The sequence below is a fragment of the Bactrocera latifrons genome, unplaced genomic scaffold (genome assembly GCF_001853355.1).
Source record: "Bactrocera latifrons isolate USDA-ARS-PBARC rearing strain unplaced genomic scaffold, ASM185335v1 scaffold_14, whole genome shotgun sequence".
Taxonomy (NCBI): domain Eukaryota; kingdom Metazoa; phylum Arthropoda; class Insecta; order Diptera; family Tephritidae; genus Bactrocera; species Bactrocera latifrons.
Genome location: NW_017534852.1, coordinates 388,778 through 405,383, shown reverse-complemented (window position 1 = coordinate 405,383; position 16,606 = coordinate 388,778). Strand labels below are relative to the sequence as shown.

General features: G+C 33.8%; 2 protein-coding genes across 4 annotated transcripts in view; one reads left to right on the top strand and one right to left on the bottom strand.

Moving 5' to 3' along the window:
* The window catches only part of LOC108965439, a 128,284-nt gene that overhangs the window by 97,323 nt on the left and 14,355 nt on the right, over positions 1 to 16,606 (bottom strand). The gene's annotated exons all lie outside the window — the stretch shown is intronic.
* LOC108965441 (ficolin-1-like) lies at positions 9,570 to 10,718 on the top strand. Its single transcript, XM_018927862.1, has 3 exons — positions 9,570 to 9,771; positions 9,842 to 10,381; positions 10,435 to 10,718. Exons 1-3 carry the CDS (start codon positions 9,593 to 9,595, stop codon positions 10,589 to 10,591), a joined length of 876 nt encoding a protein of 291 aa, XP_018783407.1. The 5' UTR covers positions 9,570 to 9,592; the 3' UTR covers positions 10,592 to 10,718.

Here is a 16,606-nt window from a genome sequence, read left to right as displayed (position 1 = left end):
TTGGATCAACCATTTGGTATTTGTATGACTGCTATATGCTATAGCAGACCAATATCAGCGACTCCGACAAATGAATTGTCTCTTGGCGAGAAAAATTGGTTTGCAAGACATAAATACATTATCTCATATAAAAATATATATGATAACCAACATGATATTAACACATCTTGAAAATATTACCATTTCTATTACGTTGACATTTCAAATACTCTAATAACTTTTAACTTACCTTCATTCCCCAAGTGTCACGCATCATGAATACCCCCGTAATAATTGAATTGCGTGCGCACGTAGCACAGGGCTTATCTATGCCAGCTATGAATTTGTCAAGCGCAAATATGACTTAGAGACGAGATTATTTCATTGCCAAATTACAAACAGTACTTCTGTGAAGCGTATTAGGTAAATAACATTTTTGAGCAAATCGCGTAATTGTTAAAATATTTGTATTACGTATGGGCATATTTACACGGAGCGCTTAAGGCTAGTCAACTCTGCTTTAGAAGCGATGATGATATCATCTACTAGCGAACCTATAGTTAGTTTAAGTGAAAAATTCACAACGAAATTTCTTACTTTGATTGTTTCTAAATATTTCCGATAAGACACGGAGGTTTTTTCAATTTAAGCTGATAACGTCGAACATTTGAACTATTTCTATGACTTAATGAGTTACAAATTGTTATTTTTAAATATTAATTGCTGTAATTGTACGCAGTTGTTAGGGTTTATTATTTTCTTTTTTCTACTCATAAATTGATAAGGTATAACCTGTATTAGCCGCATGTTTGAAATGTAGAATAATCATCTCGTGTTTGTGAAATGATGAAATGATTTTAATTAACGGTGAGACAAAATGAGACTCATCGACTCGATTTGCTGGTAAGAAATTAAAATATTTGAAGAATATATTAGATTGTCAAAAAAAAGTCTTGCGGCATTTTTGCGGTATTTTTAGTGAGTTTTTAATTGTTCATAACATTTTTTTTTTTTTTTTTTTTTTTTTTTTTTTTTTTTTTTTTTTTTTTTTTTTTTTTTTTTTTTTTTTTTTTTTTCCCAGCTCTTGACCGATGCTACGGCTGCTACTATTCCGGTCTCTTTCGACCAATTCAGCGATTTTATCGCAATTTTCGACGACAGGCCTTCCGGAGCGTGGCGCATCTTCGACCACCTCTACACCAGAACGAAAATGCTGAAACCATCGTTGTGTAGTGGAAATGGAAACTGTATCGGGTGCATAAACTGCATAAATTTTATTGGCGACTTGAGATGCATTTTGCCTTTATCGTAGTAGTACTGTAAAATATGCCGTATTTTCTCTTTATTTTGCTCCATGTTTGCGACGCTTTAACTCACGAACGACTTAAAAGAAATGACAATCAATCAAACACGTGTTAGCGCGTGAAATGAGCTTTCCAAAAAGGTATAGCTGACCCGATGCGACGAATAAAACTCGAACTACGCGCTCTCAGCGCCAACTAGCGAAAATACCGCAAGACTTACATATATACAAGAAAATAAAATATTTTTATTAAGTATGTATGTATATACTTTTTAGAGAATCGCAATTGTTCTCCTGTTTCTTCATTGTGATCCATTTATTAAAAATCATTTAAGCTACATTTCACAAATTTAATTAAGACAAATGTACTCTCACTCCACGACTACCTTATGACTTTTTACTATACTATTTAAAAAAACCTAAAAAAAGCGTTAACTTCGGTCAGTTTCTATGATTCGATATCGACGGTTCCCACAAATAAATATCATTTGGCAGAAAATCAGGTGTAAAAATTTTCATATCCATACCTTAAAAACTAAGAGATTAGATCTCTGCATATACAAGAACTAGTCCCTTTGACACCAAAACTAACAAATTTACAGTTTCACAACGCTACACAGTAAAATCGTTTTTTTCGAGGAATTTTCAAGTAATACAATACTGTGCACAAAACTTATTTCTCCGTTTTTCGAAGTTGGTATTAAAAATTGAAATACTTATTCTTCTTTATTGACGAAGACCAGGTTATAAAATACTACAACTATGAGCAATAAATAGCAAGAATTTGTTCATAATTGTAAAATTCTTAATTTATTCTTCAAAAGCTATGTCGTCCCTTCAAAGTAATCGCCTTTGATCCCAATTCACTTGGACCAACGTTTTTTCCAATTCTCGAAATAGTTCTTAAAGTCAATTTCCGAAAAATACTTCAATACCCATAGTGTTCAATTGACTCAGAAGGGTTTACCCGGAGCGTTTGTTTGAGTTTGCTGAATAACCAGAAGTCACACGAAGCTAAATCAGGCGAATACGCGGCACGATATTGGGCGAAAATTTAAAACTTACGAAGAATCAATGTAGTATATGCCGTTGCATTATCGTGGTGAAAAACCAAGAGCTCTCGGCCCTTATCTTCGGAACCTTTTTGCCAATAACTTCGTACAAACGACGCCAAACACTCAAATAATTGTTAATGAACCAAAAACTTTTTCGTATATGGACATTTTGACAGCTCTTAATTAATTTATACACAGTTTGGTTTGCCATTTCAAAACGAACAAACTTATTCCGGAACAATGTTTGCAAACGGTGCAAATTTATTAGCAAAACTTTATTCAACTTCAATTCACTTTTAAAAGTCACTTATTGGTGTGCTTTATGAGCAGAGTGAATCATTGGTCCAAATTTATTTAAAAATTAAACGCGAAAATAATGCTGGGGACCGCTATAAACAACTTTTTCGTGGATGAATTAGAAGATGCTGTGGATCTGGTCGACCAATTTATTGGCGGAAACTTTTGGTGAGCACATTATCTCTCGTCATAGGCCTATTACATATATGGCTTACAAGACCGTGCGATTTAACCAAGTTGGACTTTTTTTGGTAGGGTTTTGTGAACTCGTTTTTCTATGCAGATAAGCCCGGAACGAGTGACGCCTTGGCAGAGACTACTGCAAAATGTGATTAAAAATTGGATCTCTCGAATGGAATTTATTCCAGGCAGACATTGCTGTTAATTGCCCGAAGTTAAAACATGGTAAATTCATTTCCTTTATCTTTATAATAAAGCTAAACTCTTAGTCATAATGCTAAATCATAAGCGCTCTATTTCTTTTTGGAAACCACAGGTCTCAAAAACAGCTCATTAAGTTAATAAATATAGAAAGGTTTTAATTTCCACAATAAATTCATTCCACAAATTATTTCGGAGAAAATGCAAAACTATTGTATTGCTACCAGATTTTCGTTTAAGCAAAACCACAAAAAAACGAGGGTTTGCTCAAGGGGTTGCATAGTTTTACGGTTTTCAAGAATTTTAATTTTTTTATTGTCTTATTAAATTGTACACCTCTAAGATATTGATAAGAAATTTTAGAGTTAATCCGAGTAATAGTTTCGGAAATACAGCTTTGAGAACTTGTGCGCTTGATGCTACCCACTCTAAGTGCGCCGTTTTCTTGAAACTTGGTGATTGAAAGATTTCTCGAGAACTATTCAACCGTTCTTCAATTTTTTTAAACTGGTCTTTGAGATATAATTCTTAAAGATTTGGACGAAGCTCGACAACTATTTGAAAAAAAATTTAGCGAAACTTTCAATATTTTTTCAAAAATTTCAGAATTTTTTTAATAACGCATGCTTGTAACAATAAAATATTTCATTTTTTAAATGAGATACAAAATTAGAGAGCTAAGATGTAAATATTGGGATTTTCAAACTATCTCCCCGAAAATCCCTCAAAACAGTAACAACCAAACCAAATGAAGTATACTCCTCTCTTGGCAGTTGAGAGATCGTCGATGTTATTAAATTTCTTAAGCGTTGAGCATTGTTTTGGCACTCGCTTACTAAACGGCATAAACGGCATACATGCCAACAATACTGAAAATCAGCTGAAAGCAATTTGGAACCCTTAACACTAAAAACAATTGTTGTTGCCAATTGTTAAGCCAACAGAATAGGAAATGGAAGTTTAACGAACCGAGGCCGCCGCTATGTTTGGTTAAATACAATTCCACGAAATATTTGGCCGGATACATCACCGAATAAATATGCATATCTCTTAAGGTATATGTGTATATAGACATATAGATATAGATATACATATGTACATATATACATATATGTAGGCTTATAAGTGAATCATATACAACCCTATATTGTACGAGTATATACGCAAATCTAAACAATTGTAAGGCGTTGTAAAACATAACTCACATGCTAGCAAACAGCATGTAAGTACTCAAGTTTCCAAAAAAAAAAACAAAAAAAATATGCGAAAGAGTTGTATATTCAAATCATGCTTCCAAGTTTTGTGCTGGTGCTAAATTAAGTTTAGAGGTCTTAAAAAGCAGCGCCAAGGAGACGCATATGGACTACAAATCCTATTCATAAAAGCAAGTATACATGTATATATTTATATGTAAGTGTGCTGCCGGCAAGCGCTGTCGGCAGGGAACTCTGAATAAAGTTGGTTTTTTCGTCTGATCTCAAAAATGTACAAATAAGCGCGACTATTTGCAACAAAAGCGCCAAACAGGAAATGGATTTTTATTCTGTTAATTGCAACTCGCCAACCGAAAACATATAAAAATGCAATCATTGATTGCAGACTTGCTTGTTTGTAGTTTTTTCTTCTTCTTTGTATTTTATTTGCAATTGAGTTTAATCGTCAGTGATAAAAAGTCTGCGAACTGTGTCTGATTAATGTGTTAGTTTTTGTTAAAAGTTTAATTTAGGAGCGTGGCGTTAACAAAAATTCACAAAAAGTCTAAAAAATAACAAAGAAAGATGTAATTGATAAAAATAAAATAACACTAAAAAAACAGGAAAACATAAAAATCGTGGGAAAAGAAATGCATGCAATGGTTAAAAACTCACTAAAAATTACACAAGGATAACGAGCGCAAAATTAGTGCAAAAAACAAGCTTAGGTGGTAAATAAACCGATTTGTATTTGGTAATCAATTTTTGCTAAAACTATTGAAAAATGCGTTTATGAATTTTAAATTAAAATTCGTACTATTGTTATAAGCTATTAAAGGGAGTGACGGGAATCGTTTTCAAAACAGTTTTTCCTTAAAGGGTTACATGGGTTTAAGGGTTCCAAAGAAGCGAAACTAATATGATTTTATTAAATTCTACAATATCTCTAGAATACTGCCCATTTTAAGTTAATCCGAGTAATAGTTTCGGAGATACAGCCTTAAGAAGTAGTGCAGTCGAAGTTAGCTAGGCTAAGTGCGCGGTCTTTAAACGCAGTTCTCTCAAAACTGTGCCAATAACCGATTTTAATCTATCTGTTTCCAAAATTTTAAGAATTTCTTAGTCAATAGTGTATGTTTGTAACAATAAAATAATCAAATCAAATATTTAATTTTTAATATTATATATTATTTAAAAATATTTTTTAAACACAGTTGACATCTTTTTGAAATTAAAGAAATTAAATGAAACAATGCCCTCTATATTTCACATTAAAGGTGAAAATATTTTTTTCAAAAATTGTTCAGCTGCAACAATTTTGAAATAGAGTTGCCACTTATTTCGAAAACTAAAATACTAATTGAACTGAGTTTCCACCTATCTCATAATTAAGATGCTTTTTCAGTTTTTTCAGTATATAAGTGTATAGATTAGATATACATAATAACATTTAGAGCAAATTATTTTTAAAGAGAGTTGCCACATTTCTGCAAAAGCAGTTGAATTTTTCAATACTATGTATTAAAGATTAAAATATTTTAATATAGTAATAATATTTGAAAAATCGGTCAGTTGCGACAGTTTTGGAACAGAGTTACCATCTATTTAGAAAATACTACCACCTGCATCTTCAATAAAATGTTTCTCATTATTTAAATAAGTATATTAGTGGTATATATTTGCTTCACAAAGCTTTGAGAAGAATATATTTCCACAAGGGTTGCCGCCTTTTTTTTTAACTTAAAACAAGTTACAAGTACTGTATATATTTTAGGGTAAATTTCAAAATGTTTATACTATACAGAAAGTATTTGAAATATTGTTAAGCTGCAAAAGTTTTGGAACACAGTTTCCCCCTTCTTCTTAAACAAAGTTGCCAGCTGTCTTTCAAATAATATTTGTATCATTATGAAAAGGCTTTTTCGACTACGCAATATTTAGTATTCAGCATTGAATTCTAAAATATGACAAAATATTCGTTCATCACATTTGACATAGATTATGGTCCAAAAAAAATTTTACAATATCTGAAGAAATTTTCTAGATCTCATCATATATGCATGTGAAAATGATCCAGCTTCAATACAAGCTAACCACGCTTTTTTCTCGTTTTAATTGTCAATTCAAACATTTGCAGCAAATTAGTTGTGTGCAATTCATTAAACGGAAATTATAATCAAATTCAATAAACAACAAAATAGTAGTTGGCAAAAAAAAAAAAAAAACAAAAAACAAAACAGAAAAGAAAATTGAAGTTGAGCAAATTATTAAATAAATGGGTGGTGTGCAGACTGTGTGGTGTTGACTTAATCAAATGGCAAAAATAATAATATTTCCCCAGTTCGTGTGTCAGTCAGACAGCGCGTTGCATGACATTGCCAGCGTTGCAATGACCGGAAGCAAAACAGCTATGTAATTACTTACATACCTATGTACATACATGTAAGTATGAATATCTGAATGAATATATTTATATACATATATGTACATATGTATATTAGAGAGCGATTGCTTATTTACTTATTTATCTGCATCGTGTCTGCATTAATTTTGCTCTGCAAACGGCTTCGCTGATGCAATTGAAAGCGTTGAAAACGCTTGGCGTGCTGGCGAGTTGCTGGCTTGCCGACTTGTCGGCTTACCGCTGCGTTGAAATGTGTGGACAATTTTAATTGTTGACAATTTTACTCGTGATTAGTACACCAAATGTCATTGTATATATTTACAGTTAAGTTTACACACATTTACATGCATACAAACAATGAATGATTATTGAAATCAAAACGGAAATGAATGGGGAAGAATGTCAAGTTGCGCTGCAGCATTTAGATATGCATTTACTATCAATTTGTATATACTATATGTACATATGTATGTATATATCGATACATAAAATTAAATGACTCAAATATTACAAATGAATGTATTGTAGATATAACGGGTGATCCCTTGAGAGGTACTTTTTCAATAGCCTTCCTTTGGCAGATCACGCCTGAGTCGTGTCGTGATGACATGTTATTTTTGTTCTGTATTGCTTGGCATTTTAACATGGAAAGACTTATGTTTGAACAACGTTTACAAATCCTTCAACTTTATAACGAAAATTCAAGTTCTGTAAAGAATGTGCTTTATGCGATTCCCTCAATTTATGGTCAATATAATACTATTGACAGCACCATCTTGAGAGCCAGCATTCATTATTGGATAATATTCGACCGAATAGAGGGTGTCCAGCACGCAGTGAGGAAAATATAGCAACCGTAGCTGAGAATGTACACGAAGATCGTGGAGAGTCGATTCGGCGCTGTTAAGTAGAGTTGTTAAATTCTATGCGTACAAGAACTGAAGCCGCTCGACCTTTCCAAGCAACATCGGTGCGTTCTATGGGTTCTTGAAAAATTTCAAGTAGATCAGATGTTTTCGAGTCAAATTTTGACAACGATGAAAAATATATCACGATTTAGGCCGGTTGTTTGACCACAAAGATCGTGTGATGTCATACATCACTTTTCCTGTGGGAATATGTAAACTCTAAATCCCGCTTCCATTCAGACCTTATAGGAAAATATCACGCGTTTCATTTGCCAGTCACCAGTCGAAATGGTCGAAAATTGGACTCAAAGGGTGGACCATCGAGACACAGCCGCGGCCAAAATTTGAAGCAGATAATCTTCAAAACAAAAAATCACAAAGAATGTTCTTTTGAATGATAATAATCATACCACACTATTTTTCTTTAGTATAGTAGAGTAAGGAACCTCGAAGTGGATCACTCTATATATACATAAGCTCAAATTGCTGTTCAAGTATTGTTTGATTTACTCAAAATACACGTACAAAATAAATTAAAAGAATTTTTCAAATGATAAAATTACGAATTTTCGCTACAATTAGTTACCGATTGACAGAGAGCGCTCCTTACTGCGCTTAATCAATCAGTGTTTAATAATTATACTCCATTGTGACTGAACTAACTTAAGCAGCGAGACAAATTCTTATTGTAGAAGTAGCTGCTGGCACAGTGACAGTCATAAAAATATCACATTCAAGTGAAATAATCAGTATCCATTTTCTCTTCTCCACTTCTCTACCCGCTACGAGTGTGCTCTGCACTCTTGAGAAAATAGAAGGCAAGAGACGATGCACCATTAACCATTTAATAATGTTAATTTAGTAAGTACTGGCTAACAGAAGAAAGCTAAGCTAATGTAAATCGCATTAACGTCTTCGAACTCTTGTGGCAATACAGCGGTTAAATAGATTACTAATTTGTTCTGAGATTTGAGAGAGATTGTATCGGTTAATGATCCATGCAGCATTTCGTCAAGATATCTTGTCAAATAAAAAAGGTTTCCACACAAGAACTTGATTAGAATCGCACAATTTACATGGCAGTTTTAGGTTATAGTGATCCCATCACAACTATATCAATTTTACGCTTAAAAACTATTATATATTGGGCTTTTAATATATGGCGAAACTATTTAAATACCTTTTTTTATGATTTTATAATATATTAAAACCACTGACTTTTGAACTTTCAATACTCAATAAAGTGAATTAAGTCTGTTAACTCTCAAATAAATACTTTAAACAAATTTTTCATTAAAAACTAATACTACTATGCGTCACATTACAAAACATTTCATCAAATACATTTACATTTGTTGTTTTTATTATTATTATTATTATTTTTTTTTTTCATTGTTTAACATTTTTTGTTAGCGATCTTAAACGGCTGCAACAAATCCCTCCGTCAATTATATTTCTGATAGAATTTTAATCAGGCAGTTTCAGGCATTCCAATTGCGAAGCGCCAAAACCAGCAGTACCAGTAAACTGTCAAACTTAGACAGGTGAGCGGCAGAGTTGGGCATCTCATTATCACTTCTATAGTGGTGCGATATTGGCGGTTGCGACAGAAGGGAAAGAGAGAAGTGAATAGTGAAACATTTTAAATCGATATCTCATAAACTGGATACACGTACATACGACATATGGACATCGTCCAATCGAGTCTGCTTTTCATGCTGATCATCACTTACTTATATTTTAAAGAATATCTGTCGTTTCCTTCTAGGTGTTACAAATTACTGGTGTTGGAGTTTTTTTTTTCTTGTTTCAATTAGTTTTAGGTAAATTTGAACCATTCGTGAGTGAGTCAGGAAATAATTATAAAATTCGTATTGCAGCAATACACAAATTATAAATTCCATTTATTTTACAAACAGCTGCAATTGCCTTTAGGTACTATAGATATTGAAATTCAGTTATTTAAATCATAACTAAAACACATGTATATTAATTAACTTCATTGAGTTCATTTGTCGGTAAGTGGCAGTCTTAATTCCGTGCTGAAGAGTTCGCACAACACTCGCGGAAAAATGTTTCGCTTAACTTTTGTAATTTTGCTGTATTGTATTTTACTTTTCCAGATCAGATTTTGCTACATTCAGGATAATTCAAATTCAAGTAAACCGTGCGCTTGCGTTTGCGATTCTGCTGTGCAAGTCGGCGTTTTTGAAGATAATCTCGTAGACGAAAATCCATCAACCACGGAACAGTAAAAATTATTAGATTAATGGCCTCTAGTCTAGAATGTATTACACATTGTTATTAACTGTTTATTTCAGGCGACCAGTAAACAGACCGTTAAGTTGTATGGAAGCAACAGCTGCAAGCAATAAGAGTGGTGTTTATAAAATTCAGATACCGCAGCTTAAACTCCCCAGTGTGGATGTGTATTGTGATGATGACACTGACGGCGGCGGATGGTTGGTTTTTCAACGGCGTGTAACCTATGAGGAGAATTTTTATAGAGATTGGAAGAACTACCAAAATGGATTTGGCGATGTTAGCAAAAGCTTCTGGTTCGGTTTGGAAAAGTTGCACGTGCTTACTAGTAGCTGCGAACACGAGATGTATATTAAATTAAGAAAAAAGAATGGCGAAGAATACTATGCTAAATATACAAAGTTTCGTATTGGTTCCGAGTCAGAAAGCTATGCTTTGAAGGAATTGGGTGATTATAACGGCACTGCTGGTGATTCCTTAATTAGAGGACATCTGGGAATAAAATTTTCAGCGATTGATCGTGATAATGATAATCATGGAAGATGGCATTGTGCATATTATTTTAGAAGTGGTTGGTGGTTTCACAAATGCTATTTTAGGTAAAGAAATTACACGTATCAGTGATGGTGGTGCTTTATCTTTTATATTTCAGTAACCTGAATGGACTTTATCTTGCAACCAAAAAATACGGTATAAACTGGAATTCCATTGAAAATGAGGTGCCTTTAGGATTTTCGGAAATGATGATGCGACCAAAACAATCTTGCTGGAGACAATTAATGAAACAAAGTTTAAATCGAGTTGTTTAAGAAGTTTTACTATTTTAACTATTTACAAATAATACAAATCGCAAAGCAATTAATATTCCAATATACTTGTATTCAAATGCTTAACTTAGCTTTTCGATATATACCTTTCTATTATAATTTATCTATTAAACGGCAAATAAAATTTGGCACACAATCTTCTCTCATCAAGAAGCCACTCGTTTGACGGTACCGTTGTCATATCTTTGCATAGAAAATTTTTTTATTTGAAAGGGTAACTTCATGAAATTAGGCATGGCTTATTACCCAAGGCATCGCAACAAACGACTAAGTCATTGTTCAGATCGGACCACAAAGACCAAAAGCGTAGAAAACTCTTATGAGGAAAATATTATAATGGTTATGCTGTATAAATTTGTGTCAGAAACTTTGACGAGTTTAGCTTCTAGGGCACCTTTCCCAATATCGATGAAATCATCAACAACGTGCGTTGAAGGAGATGATTAAAGCCTAACCTAGAATAGTTAGAGGTGGGATCGAACCACAAGCAGCTCCACAGAGAGGTAGTGCAAAGACATCCCGAAAGGTTAACAGGAGCATCCTGCAGGGAGAGATGCTTTCCGCGCTGCTTTAGATCTTGGTGGTAAACGATACGATTTACTTAAGAGCTCGAGGAACAAGACTCACATACCGACGAGGGAAGTGTGAATAGGGCGGAGTCGCTGAAGAAGAGCCCCCCAGAGATTTTTCACGAATGGATCGAAGCTAGTAAGGAAAGTTTTATGTAAATGTAATCTTACTCTTAGTCTACCGAACCGCTGTAGTATTTTATAGGCGCAGTGGGTGCTTAAGGTGGTGATAGATGTACTGCACAAACTGCAGCCTCTTTCGAGAAGGTGAGCATTCACTCCGACATCAGAGCGGCAATACGAGCGTTGAACTCGCTAACTCGCTCAAAGTTAGTCCAAGATTATCTGTGCTCCCTGGAAATAACATGAAGCCGATAGACGACCGACTCATGTGCGACTTTAAGATCCTTTTAATCAAGAGTGGAGAATTGGAAATTTTTTTGAACTACTTATTCCTAGCAAAGTTCATTTTGTCGCAATCGCAGGATTCTTAAGAGACATTAACTAATAGGCTTTCATGTGGTAAGGCTAAAAATCTTAACGTACATGCTGTAAAATTTCTATGGAAGAGGGTGGTATGGATTCATCCAGGCACTTTCATCTCCATTACCCAGCCTTTGCTAATCAGAAAACTGATCATAAACTTATATTAGCGATCTCATCTAAAGATGTGATGGACACAAAACACTTTTTCGATTTGTGAGGATCTTGTGATCTATTAAATGGGTGTTTGTTGTAACTCTAGTCGAAATTGGATTATAAGTTAAATGTAATTCCATGAACATACCTACTTCGGAACAGCGTCTTGCAATATTTGAAGTGATCTGTGTGCAAAGAAAATCATTGGTTTATATCTCTATAAAAAGTGTAGCCGCCCATAATGCTTCAAGTAACAATAAACTTTATGGAGCCATGATTAACGACTTTTTCGTGTTTAAATTGCTGATCTGCACAACCTTTCCAGGTTCCAGAAAGATTACGTTACATGCCATACAGCCCACGAATAACACCGGTGGACGGGATGTTCCTCCTCTCTTCCGTCTCTTTCTATGATATGGTTCTAAACTTTTCCATGCACCCTTTTACCTCCAAGAAGCTGCTCATTTGTCGGCATTGCCGATATCGGACAACTATAGCACATAACTGCCATACCAACTGATCACTACAATACAAGTTCTACTACGGTGCCACCACAGTTAACGTCTCTTCTCTTGCTTCGATTAGTTTTAGGTAAATTTTAACCATTTGTGAGTGAGTCAGTAAATAATTATAAAATTCGTATTGCAACAATACACAAATTATAAATTCCATTTATTTTACAAACAGCTGCATTTGCCTTTAGGTATTATAGATATCAAGATTCAGTTATTTAAATCTTAAGGAAACCACATGTATGTATATTAATTAACTTGATTGAGTTCATTTTTCGGCAAGTGGCAGTCTTAATTCCGTGCAGAAGAGTTCGCACAACACTCGCGGAAAAATGTTTCGCTTAACTTTTGTTATTTTGCTGTATTGTATTTTACTTTTCCAGATCAGATTTTGCCACACTCAGGATAATTCAGAATGCAGTTGCATTTGCGCTTCTGGTTTGAGAGTTGGTGTGGTTGAAGGTAATGACGTTGAAGATCGAAGTAGTGAAGTTAGCAACGACGTTAAAAATTCGGAAGCCGAAAAGCAGCCCTTAAACAGCGCAAAAACTTCGGAAAAAGAAAATCCTTCTACTACGGAACAGTAAAAATTATTAGCTAGTTATATCTAGTTCTTATCTTCTAGTCTAGAATGCAGTACTCATTGTTGTTAACTTTATTTCAGGGCGCCAGTAAACAGACCGTTAAGTTGTATGGAAGCAACAGCTGCAAGCAATAAGAGTGGTGTTTATAAAATTCAGATACCGCAGCTTAAACTCCCCAGTGTGGATGTGTATTGTGACGAGGATACTGATCTGTCTCTTATACACATCTAGATGTGTATAAGAGACAGCGCGCCTTTAGGATTTTCGGAAATGATGATACGACCAAAGGAAACGTGCTGGAGATAATTAACGAAGAAAGTGTTATAAAAAATAAGAATAAAGTTTTACGAAAATATACTATTTTAAGTATTTGCATTACTATTATATTTATATCGTATTAATCCGTATACAAATTACAATGCAATAAATATTCCAACATACAGACTTATATTCAAATTTTACCATAAATATCGGATAAACCTGAATAAAATGACTGTGAAGCTGATGTGTAAGATATCTGTACACAAAACTATAGTGAATGCCGTAAACGTGTGTTGCTTGCTGACTTTAAACCATGCATGAATGCAATTGGTTTCAGACCACTGGTCCAAACCTCACATCCCTAGGCAACAATTAGTAATGAATTATAATCCTTTGGTTGACGTTTTCCACATCGGCTCAATAATCAAATTTATATTTGCTATATCTTTATATATAAAAATTACGTGTCCCGTTGTTTGTCCGCGATGAACTCCTAAACTACTGAACCGATTTTAGTAAAATTTAGCGCACTATGTCCGACTTAGAAGATAGGATAGTAAATACAATTCATAACTAATAAATATAGTGAAAGCTCAATTAAATGGATGCTCTATTAAGCGGATATCTTTATTAATTAAGCACATTGGCTTATAATTAGTTAATGTTTATTAAGTACAATCTATTAAGCAGACAACTCTATTAACTGGACTGAAAGGCTGGTAACCAGACATTGAAAACATCGTTAAATTCATTATGTTTATTTATTTCTATGAACATATTCAAAATTAAAACTCCAGTACAATCCCTTGGATTCTTATGCCGACAAAAACATTTTCGCCTGTATTCGTATATAAAATTTTCACTATTTTGAATAGTTTATTATATGAATAATGGTATAAAATGTAAATCATAGCAACGCGTGGCCAGATTTACTAGTAGTATAAGTCTATAGGAACATATATAAAAAAATCACCGTGACTCACTACGTTGATTTACCCCTGTATTTCTTACTCGAGCTTTTATTTGAGATATCCATCCGAGTTTTTGCACACGTCCTTCTCTCACTAAGAAGTTCGTCATATATCGGAATCCTCGATATCCGATCGCTATGGCTGATAGCCGCCATAGAAAGCAACCGCTCAAACTGAAACGCCTGTGTGGAAAACTTTTTTCTTTAACACGATATCTTCACAAAATTTACCGTGGACTACTGCCAAAGACAATGCAACAATACTTGAAAAAACAAAAAAAAATGTCAAATTGGATCACTATAGCTTATACTGCCATACAAAGTGATCGATCAAACTCAAGTGATTGTAATGAAAACCTTTTTATTTAAAAAGATATCTCCAAAAATTTTGACACAGTTTGTTATAAAAGACAACGCTATATTCTCTAAACAAAATTTAGATCGGACAACTAATCAAGTTCTTGTGAGGAAAAATCTTTTATTTATATAAAAATCTTCACTAAATTTGACACGGTGCAGCCGAAGTTAATGTTCTTTTCTTCTTCTGAATTCAGTTTTATCACATTCAACGCATTGCATTTGGCACTTGCCGCACACTCTTTGTGTTTTTATCTTTTCTGTTGCAGGCGTTGTTTCTACGCGCACTTTGCTTTGTGTTCTTAACTGTAGTTTTTATCATTAAATGCATACGCACTGCATATATGCCGTCATTCCATCTCCATTCAATATAACACACATTGTGCCTCTATCGACTTCCGGTGTATTTTATTGTGGTTTTATTTTATTTTATTTTTTTCTTTTATTTAAAATTAATACCTCTTTATGGGCAATCACTTTCGGTAAATTATTCACAATTATTCTAGAAATTTATCAATTCAACAGGCTGCCGGCATATAGCTAAGTACGCATACAGTCGGACACACATAGGTTGCCTGCTAGACGAGTTATTTTGAACAATGTGGACAAATTCATGGAACTATAACAATAAAAAATGGTATGCTAATTTGTAGCGCATGTATGTATGTACATAAGGTCGCCTAAAATACAAAACAAGGCATCATCAAAGAAATCAAAATTGAGTTTTTCATTACTAACGATTCAGTACATCACTTTAACTATAGGTAGCATGAAATTTTCAGCTTCCGCTGTCAGATAAGCAATATATAACTAATACATAACCAATATATAACCAATAAATAACCAATATATAACCGTTTTATAACCAAAACAAAAATTTTGTTTCAATATGAGTGTTGAAAAGTGATGTGACGTTATGTTGCCGTTTAGGTGACGATATGTACTTACAAACAACTTATTTAGCAAACAATTTTATGAATGAATTTTCGATCAACACGATTAAGCAAATACAGCAAATGTTTAAGTCCAATGGTGGACGATTTTATTAATATTAAATATATTAACATTCATTGTTTGTTAAACAAGGGAATGCTTCCTGACTAAGCTTTTAGTAGCCATATAGTAGTAAGGCTTAAAAATTAGAATTATGCGGTATAAATTGATTAAGACAACACGAAACGCTTGGGTAGCTGAACTTCAGATATTTATGAACAGCTGAGAGGATTGTGAGTGTAGCGGTCATTAAACCAAGTACATACATATGTATTTATACAGGAATTTTTGAATTTATAGACTCTTAAAGTATGGACTTCTTATTAAAATCATATACTTCTTCATAACTACTTGGAGAAAATCAGGAATAAGCTGCTTAAAAACTGCAACATTTTGTTTCTCAAACATTTATATTTGTATAAATGCACAATATTTCAAAAAGATTGTGTCAAAATTAAAAGTCGATTGGAATAAAAGTGACGAATATACGCTTCAATGATCCCAGCTGAGCAATTTAATCAGAGATTTCACTATTCTGAATTCTGAAACTTTGTAAGTAACTAAATATGAAATAGGGGGAACACAATAGATCTTATGTTGCTATGTAAACTTCAATTTATTTCTAAACGAATCTTTGGTGGCAATATACAGGGTGGCTGATGAAAGCCGCTACCAAACAAAAATTAAATAATTTTTTTCTATTTAATGAATCTAGTTAATTTTTTTTTATTTTGCAGACTGACTTTTACRTTTAACAAAAATGGATAACTGGGACACTAAAACAAGGATTTGTATTGTACGCCAATATCACGCACTGGAGTCCGTAGTTTCGGTTCAAAGACGTGGCGCACGTTTGGCGGCAATCCTCCGAGCAGATGGACCATAATGAGACTTGTAAACAATTTTGCCGAGYATGGGACAGTCAACAATAGACCTTACCATCGAATCCCTTCAGTTCGAACGGAGGAAACAATCGCTGCTGTAGCTACTGCCATACACGTGCTTCGACAAGAAGCTTATCTGCTCAAATGGGTGACAGTCATTACAGTCAATTGTGCACAAAGATTTGGACTTATTCCCATATAAAATTCAAATGGCCAACAAACTGAACG